General features: G+C 36.4%; 1 protein-coding gene across 1 annotated transcript in view; it reads left to right on the forward strand.

Moving 5' to 3' along the window:
- The first annotated feature begins 90 nt into the window (after positions 1–90).
- Positions 91–17601, forward strand: part of DNAH12 (dynein axonemal heavy chain 12) — a 95759-nt gene continuing 78248 nt past the window's right edge. The window contains exons 1-11 of the mRNA XM_029286246.1: positions 91–221; positions 2262–2434; positions 6724–6814; positions 8041–8067; positions 9088–9277; positions 12577–12652; positions 12858–13016; positions 13704–13899; positions 14221–14409; positions 16184–16340; positions 16588–16679. Of these exons, the coding sequence (XP_029142079.1) occupies positions 2262–2434; positions 6724–6814; positions 8041–8067; positions 9088–9277; positions 12577–12652; positions 12858–13016; positions 13704–13899; positions 14221–14409; positions 16184–16340; positions 16588–16679 (1350 nt within the window). The 5' untranslated portion in view covers positions 91–221. The remainder of the gene's footprint in view (positions 222–2261; positions 2435–6723; positions 6815–8040; positions 8068–9087; positions 9278–12576; positions 12653–12857; positions 13017–13703; positions 13900–14220; positions 14410–16183; positions 16341–16587; positions 16680–17601) is intronic.

The following is a 17601-nucleotide window of genomic DNA, read 5'->3' on the forward strand; positions in this document are numbered from 1 at the left end:
CGCGCGGCGGGTGAATTTAAAGCGGAGGGCGGGACCGTCCGCCAAACAGACCGGGGGGTGGGTGGGGCTCTACCTCGTGCCCATAGCAACCAACGCCTTGTTGACGACCCAGTGCAGGAGCTGGTGGAGTTGGACGCCGGGCCTTCTTGCCGTCGTCGGTCCCCTTTTCTCGGCCAACCCCAACCGATCCCACCTAGCTTGGAGCACCATCTCTGAGAGAGGTGAGGGGCCCAGAAGGTAGCAGACGATTGGGCTCGGCCGGATGCCTCCCAAACGTGGCTGCAGACCGAGAGCGAGCGAGATATATTTCAAACAAGGGGGTGTTTTATGGCTCCAGCAGTTCAGCTAGCGTTCCTTCTGCTGCCTGCTTGAAGATTTACTGTATTTTCCGAGATAGGGCAAGGCAGCTGTTGCTGCAAATGAAGCTACCTTGCTTTTTCTGCAAAACCAACACACGGCAACTTCTCCTTCCTGTGCAGATGCTGCTCTTCTCGGGGAGGTGCTTGAAAAATTAACTGAACTTACCTATATTCGCCTTGCAAGTTTGCAGGGATAAGAATAAAAACACCTGTTTTGCTTTGTGAACTCATGGTGATTTTTTTTTTTCCCCTTGGGGAGCCTTTTCTCTGGAATGAGAAGAGCTTGTATTCCGTTTGTGGCGGGATATAAATGTGTATAAATAGATTGTGCATCTCAGTGTTTCTTAAACCCTTTCCTTTGAGGACCCCGTTCTGTTTTTTAAAATGGAGGTCCTCAAATGAGATTTAGCTTGTATGTGATTTACGTTGACCGTATTAAAAATGGATGCATTGCCTTCCTTCCACTAATGCTTCTCACAATTGCTTGATGGGATTTCATTACTGAATTGTTTTTTTCAACGTAAGCTGGCAAATGATTTTGGTTTTGTGGAATCTGAGAGGGTCTTGAGAGACCCCAAGGGTTCACACTTTGAGAAACACTGTATATCTCAATTGATGGAAATGGACGCAAAAATCCTCTCTTATTGTTATTCCCTATTCAGTGGTATTCGGTACCATATTGACTAGATAGGTATCTGAATGGTTTGTTGCACAGTCAGCCAGATATTCAGACTGGATTTGGCATTTTTATCTACCTATCGAGTCCTTCACAAGGACCTGGAATAGGCAGATGATGCTTAGTTTATGGTGTTAGACATATCAATGCAGGATGTATTAGCTATATTGCTATTATTAGTAACTGTTAGGTTATTTTCTTATATATTTCTCTAATTCTCCCCTTACAAATGTTTTTGAAATGATTGGCCCTGTTCTCACATAATACTGCAGCTTACAAATATTGAGCATATCAGCAAGCTGCACAAAGTAGATGAAAAATTTCTCCTCTCATCCAATCAAGGGAAAGAGCAATCTGTATTGTATTTTTTATTTAATAGATTCCTGATTTGTCTTTACATGTTTTATCCTAGCTGGTAAAGTTGAACCAGCAAAACAATCCAGCTACTTGGTGTAGGTACATCAGTAAGTTTCTTAAAGCGAAGTTCCTGATGCATGTGTTCAAACTGATTTTGCAACATACTATTTCGGAGCAATAGGAAAGTAAGGAATTTGTCTATGAATCATATTTTATACCACAGCACAATATTTTTATTTTCTGCCCCTTTCTTAGTTCCCCTAACACGGAGTTCACATTTTTGCACCATTTTTGTCTATTTCAGTCAACAGTTCAGTTTTTCTTATATGGTAATTGTAAGAACTGCAGGGTATATACTTTCAGTTTACTAATGGAGCCACTGAAAACTAAGTGTATTTGTCCGTGTAGCTCTACTCTAGGTTCTGTATCTTGATCCATATCAAGAGTGAGGAATATTAGAAACACTTTTTTTATACATGTATATATGCCTTCATACAAAAATAATCACAAGTTCTTGCTTAAAATGAGGGTCATATTCAGGAATCCAAAGCACTTAATTAAATCAATGATCCTGAATGTTATTAGTTTCCATTATTTATTAGAATATTGAAAAAGAACTGTATCAGTCAAATGAAAATGTATATAAAGTTGTATAACACTGCACATATCAACATAGAATTACTTAATATGATATATTAAGTTTTGACTTCCACCCATCTCTGCATAATCAGTAAATTAACACCTTTATCTACATTAAAATGATTTTTTCATTGAAAAAAATCATATTGGCGTAATCTGATCTTTATGAAAATTAGTTTAATAATCTTACTGTTTTTCTCTCTATCAAAAAATACTTGCTTTTATTTTAGATGTCGGCTCCAAGTAAATCAACAAACTCTCCTGATGAAGATGAAGATGTATGGAACCTTCAGTTACCACCTATAGCTCTTCCTTCCACATCTAAGGAGCCGACTGAAAAACAGAAGAAATTGATGAAATACCGAAGAGTAACAGAACAGCAGAAGTTGCTTAACAAAATCATGTAACATCTCTCTTTCTATACAGCAATTATTATGGAGTGGTAGTAGTTGTGTTTGCCTTATTCTCTGCTCCAGGGCTCAAAAGGCAGTTTGTAGATTCCTACCAGACATACATGTTTTGCACTATTTTTCTACCCATACATCTGTGCTGTAAGTTGCTGGACATACAGATATTAACAGATGATCATGTTTGATTCAATATCAAATTCTTTACCTTAAAATGTACAGAAAAGCAGATACTTAAAAGGTAAAATATCCAGCATGAGCTGACCTTACATAGTACAATGATATAAACCAGAGCTCATGGTTGCAGGTAGTTCTCAACTTAAAACCATTCACTTAGCAATTGTTCAAAGTTACAATGCACTGAAAAAAGTGACTTATGGCTAGTCCTTGCACTTACAACCTTGGTGGTGTGATCATGATCTGAGTGCTTGACAACCAGCTTTCATTTATAACAGTTGCAGCATCCTGGGTGTCATATGATCACCATTTGCAATCTTCCCAACTGACTTCTAACAAGCAAAGTTCCCCCAATGGAAGGGAAGGTTTCAAGTGACCTCCTGTAATTGAATTCCTCCACTTTGCTGTTCTCTTTTTGTCTTTCCTTCCACCTTTCCTAGCATTATAGTCTTCTCAAGGAAGCTAGATATTTTCATAGTGTGTCCAAAATTTGAGCCTGGTCATTTGTGCCTTCAATGAGAACTTTGGATTAATTTCTTTAATGGTCCAATTGATTGTTTTGTGACCTATCAATGGTATTCTCAGAAATCCTCTTCAATACCAAAGTTCAAAAGTGTTGAAGTGTCAGTACACTTTCTATCTTGCTTTTTCCAATGCAAATTTCTCTTCCATGGACACTCAGAAGGAAAACCTTGGTTATACAATTCTGGTAGTTGTAGTTATAGGCACATCTCCATATCTGTATACTTTTTCCAAGATCTTCATGGCTACCTTTCAAATGCTAGTCTAAGGCATATTCCTTGACTGTTGAAGCTTTATGTCAGGCCAAAAGATCAGGTCCACACATGAAGGTTCAATTCAAATGATTTATTGCTAAAAGCCTATGTAAAGGAATTTTCTCAGTCAGTACCTGGTTAAAATTAGATAAGGGTCAATGGCACTCAAGGGGGGGGGGGGTTGGACTTAGTTCGCTTGTGGCTATGTAAGGGTTCTAGGCTGGGGATCACCCACCCCCAGGTTCTGCCATTGATAGCTGTTTCTAATAGGCAGAAGCTATCATCTGCTTCAAAATGTTCATTGTCAGTTCTAAGGCTTGACCTGTTATGATTAGTTTAGTTTTCTTTATACTAGTTCATATTTTTCCAAACATTACTGCATATTTTCTTCAACATCATTTCCATACTCTTCTACATTTACCTTGTTTTAACATGTCTCTTTCCAGCTCTGATGTCTTTACAAATATCATTGTAATACTGCTTCTTGTCTCCCTTGTTTGAAATGCTTTGTTTCTTTCTGAGATCTTTTTGTTCCTTGGCTTCAGCATCTCTTCTTGGCAATTTAAAGTTTCTTCTGACATCCAATTTACTTTCCTCTTTTTCTTGGTCTTTGTATCTTTTTTCACATTCATCCGTAACAACATATTTGAGTTCATTGCAGAGTTTCTCTGGTTCTGTCAGGTGTGGAAAACCAAGAATGACACATGTAAATGCCCAAAGTAATCCTTGTATTGCTGTTCAGACATGTCAAACCCAAGGCCCATGGGCTGCATCCGGCCTGTGATTGGCTGATATTTGGCCCGAAGAGATGTTTCCGAGATGGCGAAGGACTGGCCCCCGTTGCCCTGGCTCCAGCTCCGCCCAGCCCGGCAGCCCCCAAGGCGCGTGCACAGGAGGCGGTGAGCGCATGGGGGCCAACGTCGTCCGGCAGCAGGGAATGCGTAGCCCGCTATGAATACTGGGCCGGTCCTCCAGCAGCAGAACTGTAGTGGCACTGGCAGCATGTGGAGTCGGGGCACGTGATGCAGACCACCGGACAAGCCTATGCTGTCCCATCTCTTTTTGGTTGGAGAGCAGGTCGCCACTGGCCATCTCAGCCCCCTCCTGGGTCTTGCCCTTGGTCCGTGGGTGGAGTACATTCCCCTCGCACACCTCGGTACCTGCCCCAGCCATGGCCACCAGACGCGTCCCACCATCGAGCAATAGCAAGGTAGCTATGTCCACCCCAGCCACATCCATCCAGTCAGCTGTGACCACTGCAGGCATGCCCACCCAGTGGGCCATGCCCACTCAGCCCCCCTGAGGGCACTACAATGCTGATGTGGCCCTCAATGAAATTGAGTTTGACACCCCTGATCTAAATAGGCAGAATCTTCCCAGACTAAAGCACACTCTGCACAACTATCTGTGAAGTCTAATTGTCTCATCCCACCGGGACTGGCCTGCCCAATCTGTGCTGGCAGAGGAGACATAATTTGAGCTCCGTTTATAAAGGAATTCCAGTTGGTGGGGTCCAGGAGAAGAGCCTTCTCTGCTGTGGCTCCTGTTCTTTGGAACATCTTACCCCCTGAGGTGTGATTGTCTCCCACTCTTTTGTCCTTCTGCAGGAACCTGGCTCTGCCAGATGGCTCAGGGCTCTAATGGGGGAGCATCACATTGGAGGTGGTTGAATTAATCCCACCTCCCCCCGCTGTGCATCCTGTACCTCCCTCCCCAATGTTTAACTATATTTTATTTTGATTGGGATTTCTGTTTTTATTCTTTCAAAGTTATTTATTTGTTAGGATTTTGATGCTTTAATTCTGGAAGCTGCCCAGAGTCAATTTATTATGAGATGGGCAGCAAATAAATTCAACAAATAAATAAATATTATTCAGTTATTAACTACATTGTACCAAGTGATCTTAACTTCATTCTTTAATTGATTTGTCTATTATGTTTCACCGATAGATGGGCATTTATACAAATTAATTAAGTGTACATGTATAATCTTTGCTACGAGTTTCCTAAATATGAAAGTGACATAAATTCTCCTTTGTTGTTTTTTTATTATCTGAGTACTAACTTCTTTTGACCATAACATCCAATTCCAATCTATATCAGTTACCTGATCCTAAGATGACAATGTCTACTTGATACATTTCATCTTTCACTAAATTCAGATTTTCCACATTCTCATCATCTTTGCAGCTTTGGATTTTCTTTTCCTGCATGGCAATATCTGCAATCAGATATTCTGAAGGTATTAAATTAACCTTCATAATGTTAAAATACCATTAGTACTTCAAAAATCCTCAGCTTTTTCTCAGTAGTATGTTAAGTACCATCCAACCTGAAGGGCCATCGTCTGGTACTATATCACTGATCACTTTGTATTGTCTATCCATGTGGTTTTCTTTTTAAAATACAGGACTGGTTTACGAATGACTTTTCCCATGCAATATGAAATCATGCCTTTGCTGTTGTCACTAAGGTGATCATCTGTTTTCCAGCAACAACTTATATTGCTACTATCTGTTGTTTTAACTGGGCAGCTGGACTGACTTCCATCCCTTGGATGACCCTACTGAGAGTATATATTTTTGGCATATATTACTGGTCTTCCTTTATCTTTCCCTGGAATATACCACCACCACTGTCATCATGATGCTATGTAAGAGAAGAGGAGCTAAATTTAAAGTAGGAATAAAATAGATGTTGAGACTCTAGAAAGAGTGCAGAGAAGAGAACAAAGATGATTAGAGAACTGGAGGCTAAAACATACAAAGAACAGTTGTGGGAATTGGGTATGTCTAATTTAATGAAAAGAAGGACTAAGGGTAACATGATAGCAGTGTTCCAATATCTCAGGGGCTGCCACAAAGAAGAGGGAGTCAAGCTATTCTCCAAAGCACCTGAAGGGAGGACAAGAAGCAATGTATGAAAACTAATCCAGGAGAGAGCCAACCTAGACCTAAGGAGAAATTTCCTGACGGAACTATTAATCAGTGCGACGGCTTGCCTCCAGAGGTTGAGGATACTCTAACACTGGAGGTTTTTAAGAAGAGATTGGACAACCATTTGTCTGAAATGGTATAGGGTTTCTTGCTTAAGCAGGAGGTTGGACTAGAAGATCTCCAAGGTCGCTTTCCATTCTGTTATTCTGCTAATAAATAATATAAATAATTAAATGGCTAATTCTTCTCAAATCTATGTGATGTAATTTGATTATGTCTGAATGTTAGCCAGTTTGCTGTTCAGTATCAACTTGGTAAGAAATAGATACAAATCTGAGACACGTACAGAAATATAAAAGACATTTATATTGCTCACTCTTTTTTGTTGTACTTCAGAATTAATGTTGCCACAAAAGATTATACAATGTCCATGGAGGAATTTGTTAACAGAGAGCCTGAGCCTGTTGCTCCACAACTGCCGTATACTGTAAGTTTTTATTTCAATATGTATATGGATAATAATAGTTGGTTTTTTATTTTTTTTCTTTACAGCACTCATGTCATGTCAGTCTGTGTTGTATTTAATCATGATGAATTGCTAGTTATTAATCTGAAATCAAACCAGTTTGCATCCATCTTCCTTTACCTTACTGAATATGATTTATTCTTTGAAAAACCTTTGTGAAAAATCATGGTGACACAGGCCCATGCTTTTTCAAGTAGTTACATATTTTGGGACGTCATTTCTTTTTAAGACAGTAGTGCAAAGTTGTTTTATAACTTGTTTAACTCCTCGTCAAAGTCTCTTTATTATTTATAACCACACTCCCTTAGTCGTTGAGAGACGAAAAACCTTCTCTCTTTTCTTTACTGTGGCGTGAGAACTCACCAAGTATTTATTGATGTGGTAACACATCATACAAACCAAAACACCTATTATTGTAGTTCATTCAACAAACTATAGGTCAAGAAATCATAGGTTAGTAGTGTATAAATCCTACTATTGGATCTATTTCAATCCTAACCAAAGAGACTTGATCCTCATTTATAAAAGTCCCATAGCCTTAGATAGCAGATAATTTCAATTAAGCTGAAGAGGAACCTGTGAAAAGTTTTTTATTAGTATAAGCAATACAATCACTGTTGATGCTATCACTATGAGCACTTTAGCTACTAAGCATTTACGATTCTCTGGGCAGGTGTTAACAAAGTTCCTTGTTTTTGAATTTTTCACTTTTACTGCATAAATGGTTACACTGAACTCTGGAAATAACTAAGATCTATTTCGTGGAAATCATATTAACCATTTTGAGGGCCTTATGGGTAGAAAGGTGGAATAGATAGAACAGATAGAAAATATCTTATAATAATTTCTAGGTCAGGAACTAATTGATTACTTTGAAGTCTAGTTCTTTCATCCAAAGTCAGGTTGCAGTAAATATCTGTATGTTTCCTTACCTGCTGTTTTTTTTTTCTCACCATGAATACTCTGCTTAGTTACCTTTCTTAATGCAGATCTATACTAGCTGGGTGAGCTGCAATGCTGCAGATATCAGCAATAGTGCAAAACAGGAGGAGTTTTCATTTACTGCATAGTTGTTAAAAGTTATAGTTTAGCCTGATTGAATTTTGGACAGAAGTATTTTTTTCATTCACTCTATCAAGAATTTCTCATTCAATTTTGTGATCTTTTCTTACTTTTTTTTTCAACAGATGAACAGTGAACAGAAACAAATTAGAGTAAGTGAGTTAAGGATTTTTAAAAGGCTTATTATGATTGTAACATGTTGCATAAACGTTATAAGTTTATGAGATATGGAAATACAGCTAATATTCATAGGGTTTGTTGTTCCTTATCCATAGAACTACAAATGATGAAGATGCTCTATACTATTTATTAATGTAATTTGAAGATCATATTTGTTAGGATATCCTAAAGTTGCAAATTATTAATTTAACTTGACAGCCATGTTCATGGTTTTGGTAGCCTTGTCAAATCAAAATTATAAAGATTTTGATTAAAATATTGGTAACATGAATTTCTGATTTTTAAAATAGTATTCATATTTACACATTAATTAAGAATTCTAATTAAGATATGTAAGATTTTTTTTAAAAGTTTATGTATACATTTAATAGAAATATAGCATATATCCCTCCTTTACCATATGTAGTACTTTTTTGTGTTAGATTATGCTTGTAGAGTGTAAAGATAAAAAATACCGAACATCAGTCAGCAAACAATGCTAAACATATTCTCTCCTGCATGGGAAGACAAAAATAAGCTAAAATAAGCTGTTTATTCCTGGGAGACTGGGCAGGGAAAGTTATTGTTCTGCCAAGGCCATCTTTTTTAGAGCTGTAATATTTTATCTCATTGGCACAACTTGGAAAACTTTCCCTTAAAACTGAAAGAACTGTAATCAGGCTGGAGGCAACAAAAAAGACACAAAGCCAACACTATTTGTCTTTTAGCAACAGCTAGCAAGACATTCTCATACTGTAGAGTACGGGTGTCAAAATGCCAGCCCGCGGGCTGGATGCGTCACGCGGAAGCTGCGCCCACCCCATTACCGGCAATGGCAAAACAGTCCTGATACGTCGCGCAACATCATGTGATGTCACGGGTTTGATATGTCTGCTGTAGAGTATGGAACATAAGGATAAGCTCTCAGAGTAATATTACAATTTATACTTTCAAATCACAAACAGTAAAAATCATTAGTTTTATTTCATTACATAATGATGGTTTCATTTCAGAATAATTATCTCTTTATGAAGAAATGTGTTGAAAGTAATCCAGTGGTACCTATTCAGCAGGAATGGTTAATCTCCATGCTCACATTGGTACCTCAATCTCTCATGGAGGGCAAGGATAGAGAGAAACTGGTTGAAGAACTCTTAAATGAGATAACAAATGATTATGAAATGAGTATGAAAAGATATATGGGTAAGTTCCACTAACAGTATCATGTTACAATAATACCCCTTTTCTCATACATTTTTCTATATATTTCTTTGTATAACATAAAACATGTAATTCTTGCCTAGATAGCAAAAACTATATTGATACCTGATTCTATCAGAGATATTTTTCTCAAAACATGCTAACTTACCTATATGTTTTTGTTTTTTTTTTATAAAATTTTTATTATTTTCATCATAAAAAAAAAAAAATACATCACAGATATTACACAATATTATATCCCAACCCCCCACCCCCCAGACTTCCCAAACCAAACCTAGGCTACTATTCAAATACAAGTAAGCAAATATTATTACCTCTAACTCCAAACTCTAAGCTTAAACAATCCCTCTCCTCCGTATTAATAAAAATTATTCATTTAATTAATTCTTCAAATACCCAAAATCTTTACCGTTTCAGCAAGATAATTTAACACCATCCCTTACTTATACAAAAAGAAAAAGGGAAAAATTCCCATCTTCCATAAGGTTAACACATAAATTCTGTCATTTCATCAAGCTGCACCTATAAAAAATCGTTTTCCCCTTAATAAGGTTTACAACTTCAATTATTTAATTATCATTCAGTTGTTTATCAAATATAACATTAACAATAAGTCCACCTCCTTCAACCATATTAAATCAAGAAAAAAAGAAAAAAAGAAACCTTTAGGGCCTTAATTCCCATCCATTCTTAGTTATGCTCAAAATCTTTACCATTTCAGCAAAATAGTTTAACACCATCCCTTACTTATACAAAAGAAAAAGAAAAAAAGGAAGAAATTCCCATCCTCCATAAAGTTAACAAATAAATTCTGTCCTTTCATCAAACTACACCTATAAAAAATCATTTTGACCCCTTAACAACTTCAATTACTTAATTATCATTCAATTATTTATCAAATGTTTAACAATAAGTCCACCTCGTTTATAATAGTCTTCCTTCATTATTAAATCAAAAAGAAAAAAACCTTTAAGACATTTTAACCCATCAGATAAAGTTTAGTGTCTTATTTATATCTGACTCTAGCTTTCTTTCTATACCAAGTTAATTCCCATATTAGAGCATTTCGATTATCAAACCTCAAGATTTGGTTGCAAAACTTAATCACTTCAAACTGAGCAAAATTTTCTTCCCTTTCTACCAGTATCATCTGAATATTAATCTGGATATCAATCTTTGTTGTTTTTAGCAGTTGAAATGAGTCAGTTGCAGTTAGTTGTTGATCCTCAAAGTTATCCAAGTAGCTTTGTATAAAGTTAATTTGCTTGATAGTTTCCACATTTACTCCCAGTATAAATTCACAATTAGATTGCTCTAAGTCTTCAAATTGTATGTCTTGATATATAAAAACCTGTTCAGAATTACTCAGTCTCTCTTCTATTATTCCTTGTTCCACAATTTTGTTCATTTTTAAAAAGTCAATGTAAGGTTCTAATATGGCCCCTTCAGGATGTGAATAACTTTCATCAACTGCCACCGCCTCCACTTGTTCATTCAGGTCTTGAGAAGCAATTGTAACATTCAAGCAGGAATCCTCCTGTTTGTGTAATAAATCTTGTTGTTGTAATAAATCCTGTTGTTGTAGCATCACTTGATCACATCTATTTTGAAATTTAGCATCAAACGATTGAAACATCTCAGTCATTGCGGAGACCCAGTTCTGCAATTGTCTGACAAGGGGCGGTGGAGGTGAAAAAGATAACAATGGAGGCAAGTGGAAAATTTCAGAAGTTGGTTGAGATGCCTGAGACCTCAGGGATATAATCGGTCCCAAAGTTAAAGGCATATTTTTTCTCTGAAGCATATTAGCAGTAAATTTAAGCAATTCAACCAGAGCAAATAGTACGCAGATACAAAGTAGCAGGAATTTCAAACCGGAAATCACTTTCACTTCTTGCTGAAAAGTATCAATCCATCGCCATTTTTGTTTCACTTTTCCTCATTCCAGCACACGTACGGGGAGGAACTTATTATCCAAGTTAAAGTAAAATCAAACATAAAAAGCAAGCTTCCAAAGTTGGTTCGTCTGCTTACAAGTAAAACTCACGATTAACTTCTTCAACGTCGCCACCGCCGCCGAAGATCGAAGCGGCTTCGCTTCCGCAGGACCTAGCGCCTCTTAGGAGCCCCGAGGCCTCCTCAAGAGTGGATGTAGCAGGTATATCCTGCTGAGCCCTTGAGTTGAGGATGGGGCCCGTCGAGTGGGATCCCCTTATGCCCAGGGGAAAGGTATCAAGCCGTTTGACAGCTGATGCTAGCTGTCAAACCGGCTTTTACGCGAAACAGGCGGGAGGCAGCAAACAGCTGCGACCGACGAAGTCGCCTGCCACCGGAAGTCTCCCTTACCTATATGTTAACAATAGTTATCATTTATATATGGGACTACTGTAATTATTTAGTCATCTTTCAGTGTTACAAAGGCACTGACAAAAGTGACTTGCAACACTTTTTCACACTTAATGACCATTGCAGCATCCCCATAGTCATGGGGATTTTGAATGCTTGGCAAATGATTCATATTTATGATGGTTGCAGTGTCCCAGGGTCATGTGATCACCTTTTGTGACCTTCTAACAAGCAACGTCAATGGAGAAGCCAGATTCCCTAAACAACCATGTTACTACCTTAACAATCCAGGAATAAACTTCGCATTTGATATCCCTAAGCTTCTATGTACTTTTTACATGTTTTTAAAAGCCAAATCAGTATCAATTATTTTGTTGAAAATAAAACATTTTAAACATTATTTTATGAGTAACATGCTAAAATAGTATGCATAGGCTGTTTCTCAAAATACCAGCATATCTCTGTAATGTGTCATGGTTCCGACAGAGACAAATAAAGCAGAATTCCAAAGCTTGGAAATTCCTCAAAGAACATGTTTATTAGTTACATGTCAAAAGTGAAACCAAGTCTGAAGACGCACGTAACAATTCCCCAATACAAAGTTAAGAAATCCGACCTCTAAAGCTATGCAAGCAACTACGTTCTCCAATATATCTTCTTGGTGGGCTTTGCACAAAACGCCCAGCCAGCAGTCTAGGGAGCAGCCGATGACCTTGGTTCCTACAGGACAAAAGATTATTTTGACTAGTGAAGCACCTGGCAACTCCCCCTCCCCCCTTCAATGAGTGAACCGAAAATGAATAGGGAAAATGGCCGTAGCCATGCTCATTTTCAAAGCTGACATAATGTTTTGAATAGTCCTTGAAGTTAAATATAATTTATAAAATATTACTTTTAAATAGCATTTCCTAACACATATTTTCGATATATCACAGTACGAAGCGTTCTTATCAAGCCTGAAGTAAAATTACTTGAATATGAAAAAGAAGGACCTTTGCCAGTTGAACCTGAGTGAGTAAATTATATTAATAAAGCTATATTCTAGATGTTTTTCTGAAGTCAAAGTGGAAATAGTTTTCTTATTTCTGATAGTCTGAGTTTGACTTTTAAAGAGTTTAAAATTGAAAAATGTTTCCCTGTTGTCTGTTAATCAAAGTAATATTGTTTCTTTTTTTTCTCCCATGTATTTAGTATTGTTGTTTTGTTTATTTTGTAGAGGATTGGACTTTTCTAGACCATGGCATAAAAGTTTCATACAAGCAAGAAAGCAGATTTTTGAAAATTTACATATTCTCCATCCAACTTTAAGAATTCTCCTTGAAATTGGTTACAGAATGTTTTCCAAGTTACTTGTAGTAGATGTATCTTGTTTCAGGTAATATTTATAGTTCTGGATTTAATTTTCTAAATACAGAATATATGCATTTATAGTTCTGGATTTAATTTTCTAAATACAGAATATATGCATAATTCTAATTGTTATTTTCTTTTGGTAAAATATATCACTAATAACATAGTTTTTACAATTCACTTTGAATGTTTTAGTATTTGGCAATTAATTTGCAGAATTCTTAAGATGATATAAGATACACACCATATAATATCTACTACAATTGATAGTCTCTTCTCCACATTAATTATGAATTTATTCTCCAGAGGGATTGTACATAGCCAGAGCGATGCATGTATAGACAAGAAGGAATATGAACAAGCTTGGGAAAACTTCCTTATTAGCAATCAGGAAAAAATAAATTCCATTTTATGAAAAGAAAATTTAAAAAGAATCCTAGTGAAGATTGAATGTGACTGTGTAGCGGAAAATATGAAAAAACTGAGAAGTGGAAGTGGAATAATGTAACTGTAGTTCCCCAGAATTATGACACTCACATCATAATACTTTATTGCAAATTTCACTTATTTTTTATGTGAGTTTTAAATCAGGATCAAAAATACACAAATAATATAAGGACTCTGGCTTTTTTATAACTGTTAACATGTACATTTGTTTTATATTTGTTGTCCATTGAATTTGCCTAACGTTTCATTTCTTAAATTGATACAGGTCAAGAGGCCCAGTAGAATGTGAATCCCTTCAAAATGATGTCTCTATAAAATGCTTAAAAACAGAAGAAAAGATATTAAACACATGGTATCCAAGGGTTATCAATCTCTTTACCAGAAAAGAAGCACTGGAGGGTGTGAAACCTGATCAAATGGATTCTTTCTATAACTGTGTGACTACACTTATGTCTAATCAGGTCTCTTTTTCATGACTTTTCAGATCTCTGTAGAGCATTATGTATGCATCTTAAGAATTTTTGTTTTCCATCACCTTAGCAGAAGAAGAATTCAGATCATTCATAAAAAATCTTTCTTTCAAAAAAACTTTGTGAAAGGTTTATGAATCTGAATATATGAGAGATTATTGCAAGAGTTATGTGAATGTTCCTGTTTTATTTGAATTTCAAAATATACATATTTATATTATGGAAGTTGTGAATAAACAAGTCAATATAGAAGATGTGCTTAAGATTGCTTTAATTGTGTGCACTGAAATCTTTTTTAAACCTTACTTTTAGCTGAAGGAGTTATTAAAAAGAACTGTTGAAGCTTATGTGAAGTTGTTTGACTTAGAAGATCAGAGATGGCTGCCTTTGTTCAGAATGGAATTGACTTTTGATGATGAGAAAATGGACTTTTATCCTAGCTTTCCAGATCTGGAAGATACCATCTTATGTATTATTACTTTGATTGCACAAACTTTGCAGGTTCTGTTTTATCTATTTTACAATAATCTGATAAAATATGTAAATTTTATATTGCTTAATATACACATCCGCTCTAATTTAAATTCCCATATATTTCAGATATTTTCAGGTAATGCACAGATGATTGTAACCCTCACATCCAATGCTAAATGATTTTCATTATCCATGAACGTAAAAATAACTTTCTTGCACTTAATAGTTAAAACGTAAACATTGTTTGAATTGTGAATCTGCTCCGGAAATAATCTGGTGAAACAACTCATAGTCTATAGTAACCAGAAGTGAAGAAGACTAAATAAGTGCTTGATTTCCTATTAAATGGAATACTAGAGATATTGCCATTGGAAGGAGAGACTAGGCTCGTGTGAGAGAAAAAAATGTCAATTTTAAGATACTTTATTCCTCAATGTAAAGTCTAGTTTTAGGTGTTACAAATAGAAAATATGTGAATGGATTTATTGTGCTGTTTTATGAATAAGGCTGCTCTAAATATGAAAAGAAGTATATACTATATGCAGTGTCTATGGAGATTCTCAGTCATCCAGATCACAGTTATCCCAAAGATGCTGTTTCACAAGGCAACTGGACTTTCTTGTTTTTCTTTGAAGACATTTCACTTCTCACCCAAGAAGCTTCTTCAGCTCTGACTAGATGGTGGGGAATGAAAAGATTTATACTCCTTGCAGACAGCTGGTCATTTTCATTCTTTTAGTGTGGAACCTTCTTGGAACTGTTGAAAGGACTGGATTGTAGAGGGGGAGGGATGTGACATCATCTATCTCCAGCCTACAACACAGTCCTTTCAACAGTTCCAAGAAGTTCCACACACATTTGTGCACACACAGATAAGCCTCAAGATAGCACTAATGACTCGCTAAAAGAATGCAAATGACCACCTGTCTGCAAGGTGTATGAATCTTTCCATTCCCCACCATCTAGTCAGAGCTGAAGAAACTTCCTGGGTGAGAAGTGAAATGTCTTCAAAGAAAAAGAAGGAAGTCCAGTTGCCTTGTGAAAAAGCATCTTTGGGATACCATATGCAGAGCACCACTAGGAAAAAAAGGGAAATCTTTCAGAATAGTATTCCATGAAAACCTGGATGCTACTAGTGGCAGTAGTTAGAATGCAGTATTGCAGGCAATTTCCAGGGCTCAAAGTTGACTCAGTTTCCAACTTCGAGGTGGGTAAAATGAGGACTCAAATTGTTGGGGCAATATTGTAAATTGTTGACATTGTAAATTGCCCAGAGAGTGCTGTAAAGCACTTTGGGGCTATATATAAGTCTAAGTGTTATTGTTACTGCTAGAACAAAAGGTGCATTTCTGAGTGCATATTGATGATACAAAAAAGAATTTAAATTTTTTCTCAGATTCTTGATTTGTAAAGACTAGGGATGCATAAATAGCCCATTTCATACAGTTGGATGTTCCACAGAACTGCTGTGGTGATCTCTTTTTGAAAATATTCACTTGTTTCTGGAATGAAAGTAAAAGGTGATAAGTTTAGTGAAGAAGCAGATTGATATGCAATATGTTCATGTGTATGTTTATTCAGAAGTCATTCTCTTTGGTCAAAAGCAATTCAAGTGTGTTCATTCAGTTTTACTCTGAAAGCATATTCAGAAATGTTCAGTTACTGTAAAGCTGATAAGTACATTAATGTTTACAGTAATTTTTATGAGTTTGTGTTGAACAAGCTGGTATGTAAATAGTATTACATATTATGAAATGATTTCTTAAAAGCCATAAATAATCCTTGAATTTCTTTTGAATAGAATGTCCAGACAATACATTCATGGTTAGGAGGTACAAACATAGTAACAACTATTGACACTGAACTTCCTGACCATGTTATAGCATGGGCTTCGTCTGTACTGAAGAGAGCGATCAATGAGAATTTGAAAGGTGCAAAAGCACATTTTGATTCTTATGGTGAGTGGTTTACAATGATTCTTTTCAAAGTCATTTTCCAAACTTAATAAAATTGCTGTTCATTTGTGGTGACTGTTATTACAGGAGAATTCTAAGATCATTTAGGATTAAAGACCAGCACACAATCCACTGATGCACAAATTGGCTTATTACAGTGCCAGAAGCAATAGACAAGCCAAAAATAGGTGGGGAAAGCACATTTTGCTTGCTTTATTTTTGTCAAATTCTCATCTTCATTTTCTTACAGTGGAAAAATATGGCTGGCTTGTAGATGGTGCTGCAGATGACCGTATTACAAAATTTATAGCTGAGGAGCACAGTTTTGATGAATATGCAGAGGTAATTTGTATAATTGTATAATTTATAAGTACCGTACACCTGGCTTTTGTTCTGTAATATACATCAAATAAAATGCCATGACTCTTATTTGAATTATGTCAGCTCAGTTGAAAAACAATGATATTTTGTCTCAACAAATCATGACTTCCATCTGAGCCTTAGGGGATGATCTATGAGACAAAATTTGTGCTTTAATCTTTGCAGAGACGTATAGTTCCAATTTTGTCCTTAAACTTCTACCTTCTAACTGGGAAAATTGGCCTTCCCCCGCCCCCCAAGATTTTTTAAGTGTTATGGTGCTTTAAATCTTTGTAAGGCTTAAACTTTTCATTTTTTCCCTTAAAATACCTCCTCAATCCCTGATGGCTCTAAGACAGACATGTCAAACTCGCAACGTCACGTGACGTCATGCAACATATTGGAGCTTTTTTTGCCATTTCCGGCAATGGGGTGGGCGCGGCTCTGGTATGATGAAACCGGCCTGCGGGCCGGCAGTTTGACACCCCTGCTCTAAGGGAAACAAGTACTATTATGATGCCCACCATAGATGATTGATTGCTTTTTCCTGGTATATTTTTCTCAAATCAACCCTGACAGCCAGATTTCACATTTCTAGCTATTATGAGAGTACCATAGATATTTTGACAAAAAAACTAAGTAACCCGATTTGAAGAAATTGTATTTAGATGTCTCCTTTATAGCCTTTTCTTGCAGTTTGTTTTGGGTTTTGTTTTTACAGCTCTATACTGCTCTAACTTCTTTTGATTCAAGATATTTTGTACTGAAAATAAACATCAGTACATTAAAAAAATTACACAAATTTTACAAAAATTACACAAGCAATCCTGATTCATCTCTGCACCAAACTCCCAGTAGAACAGGCTAACTTTTCATAATAGAAGCAAGGTGGGACTCCTATTAC

Source organism: Protobothrops mucrosquamatus, unplaced genomic scaffold, assembly GCF_001527695.2.
Source record: "Protobothrops mucrosquamatus isolate PMUCROS unplaced genomic scaffold, P.Mucros_1.0 scaffold3175, whole genome shotgun sequence".
NCBI classification, from domain to species: domain Eukaryota; kingdom Metazoa; phylum Chordata; class Lepidosauria; order Squamata; family Viperidae; genus Protobothrops; species Protobothrops mucrosquamatus.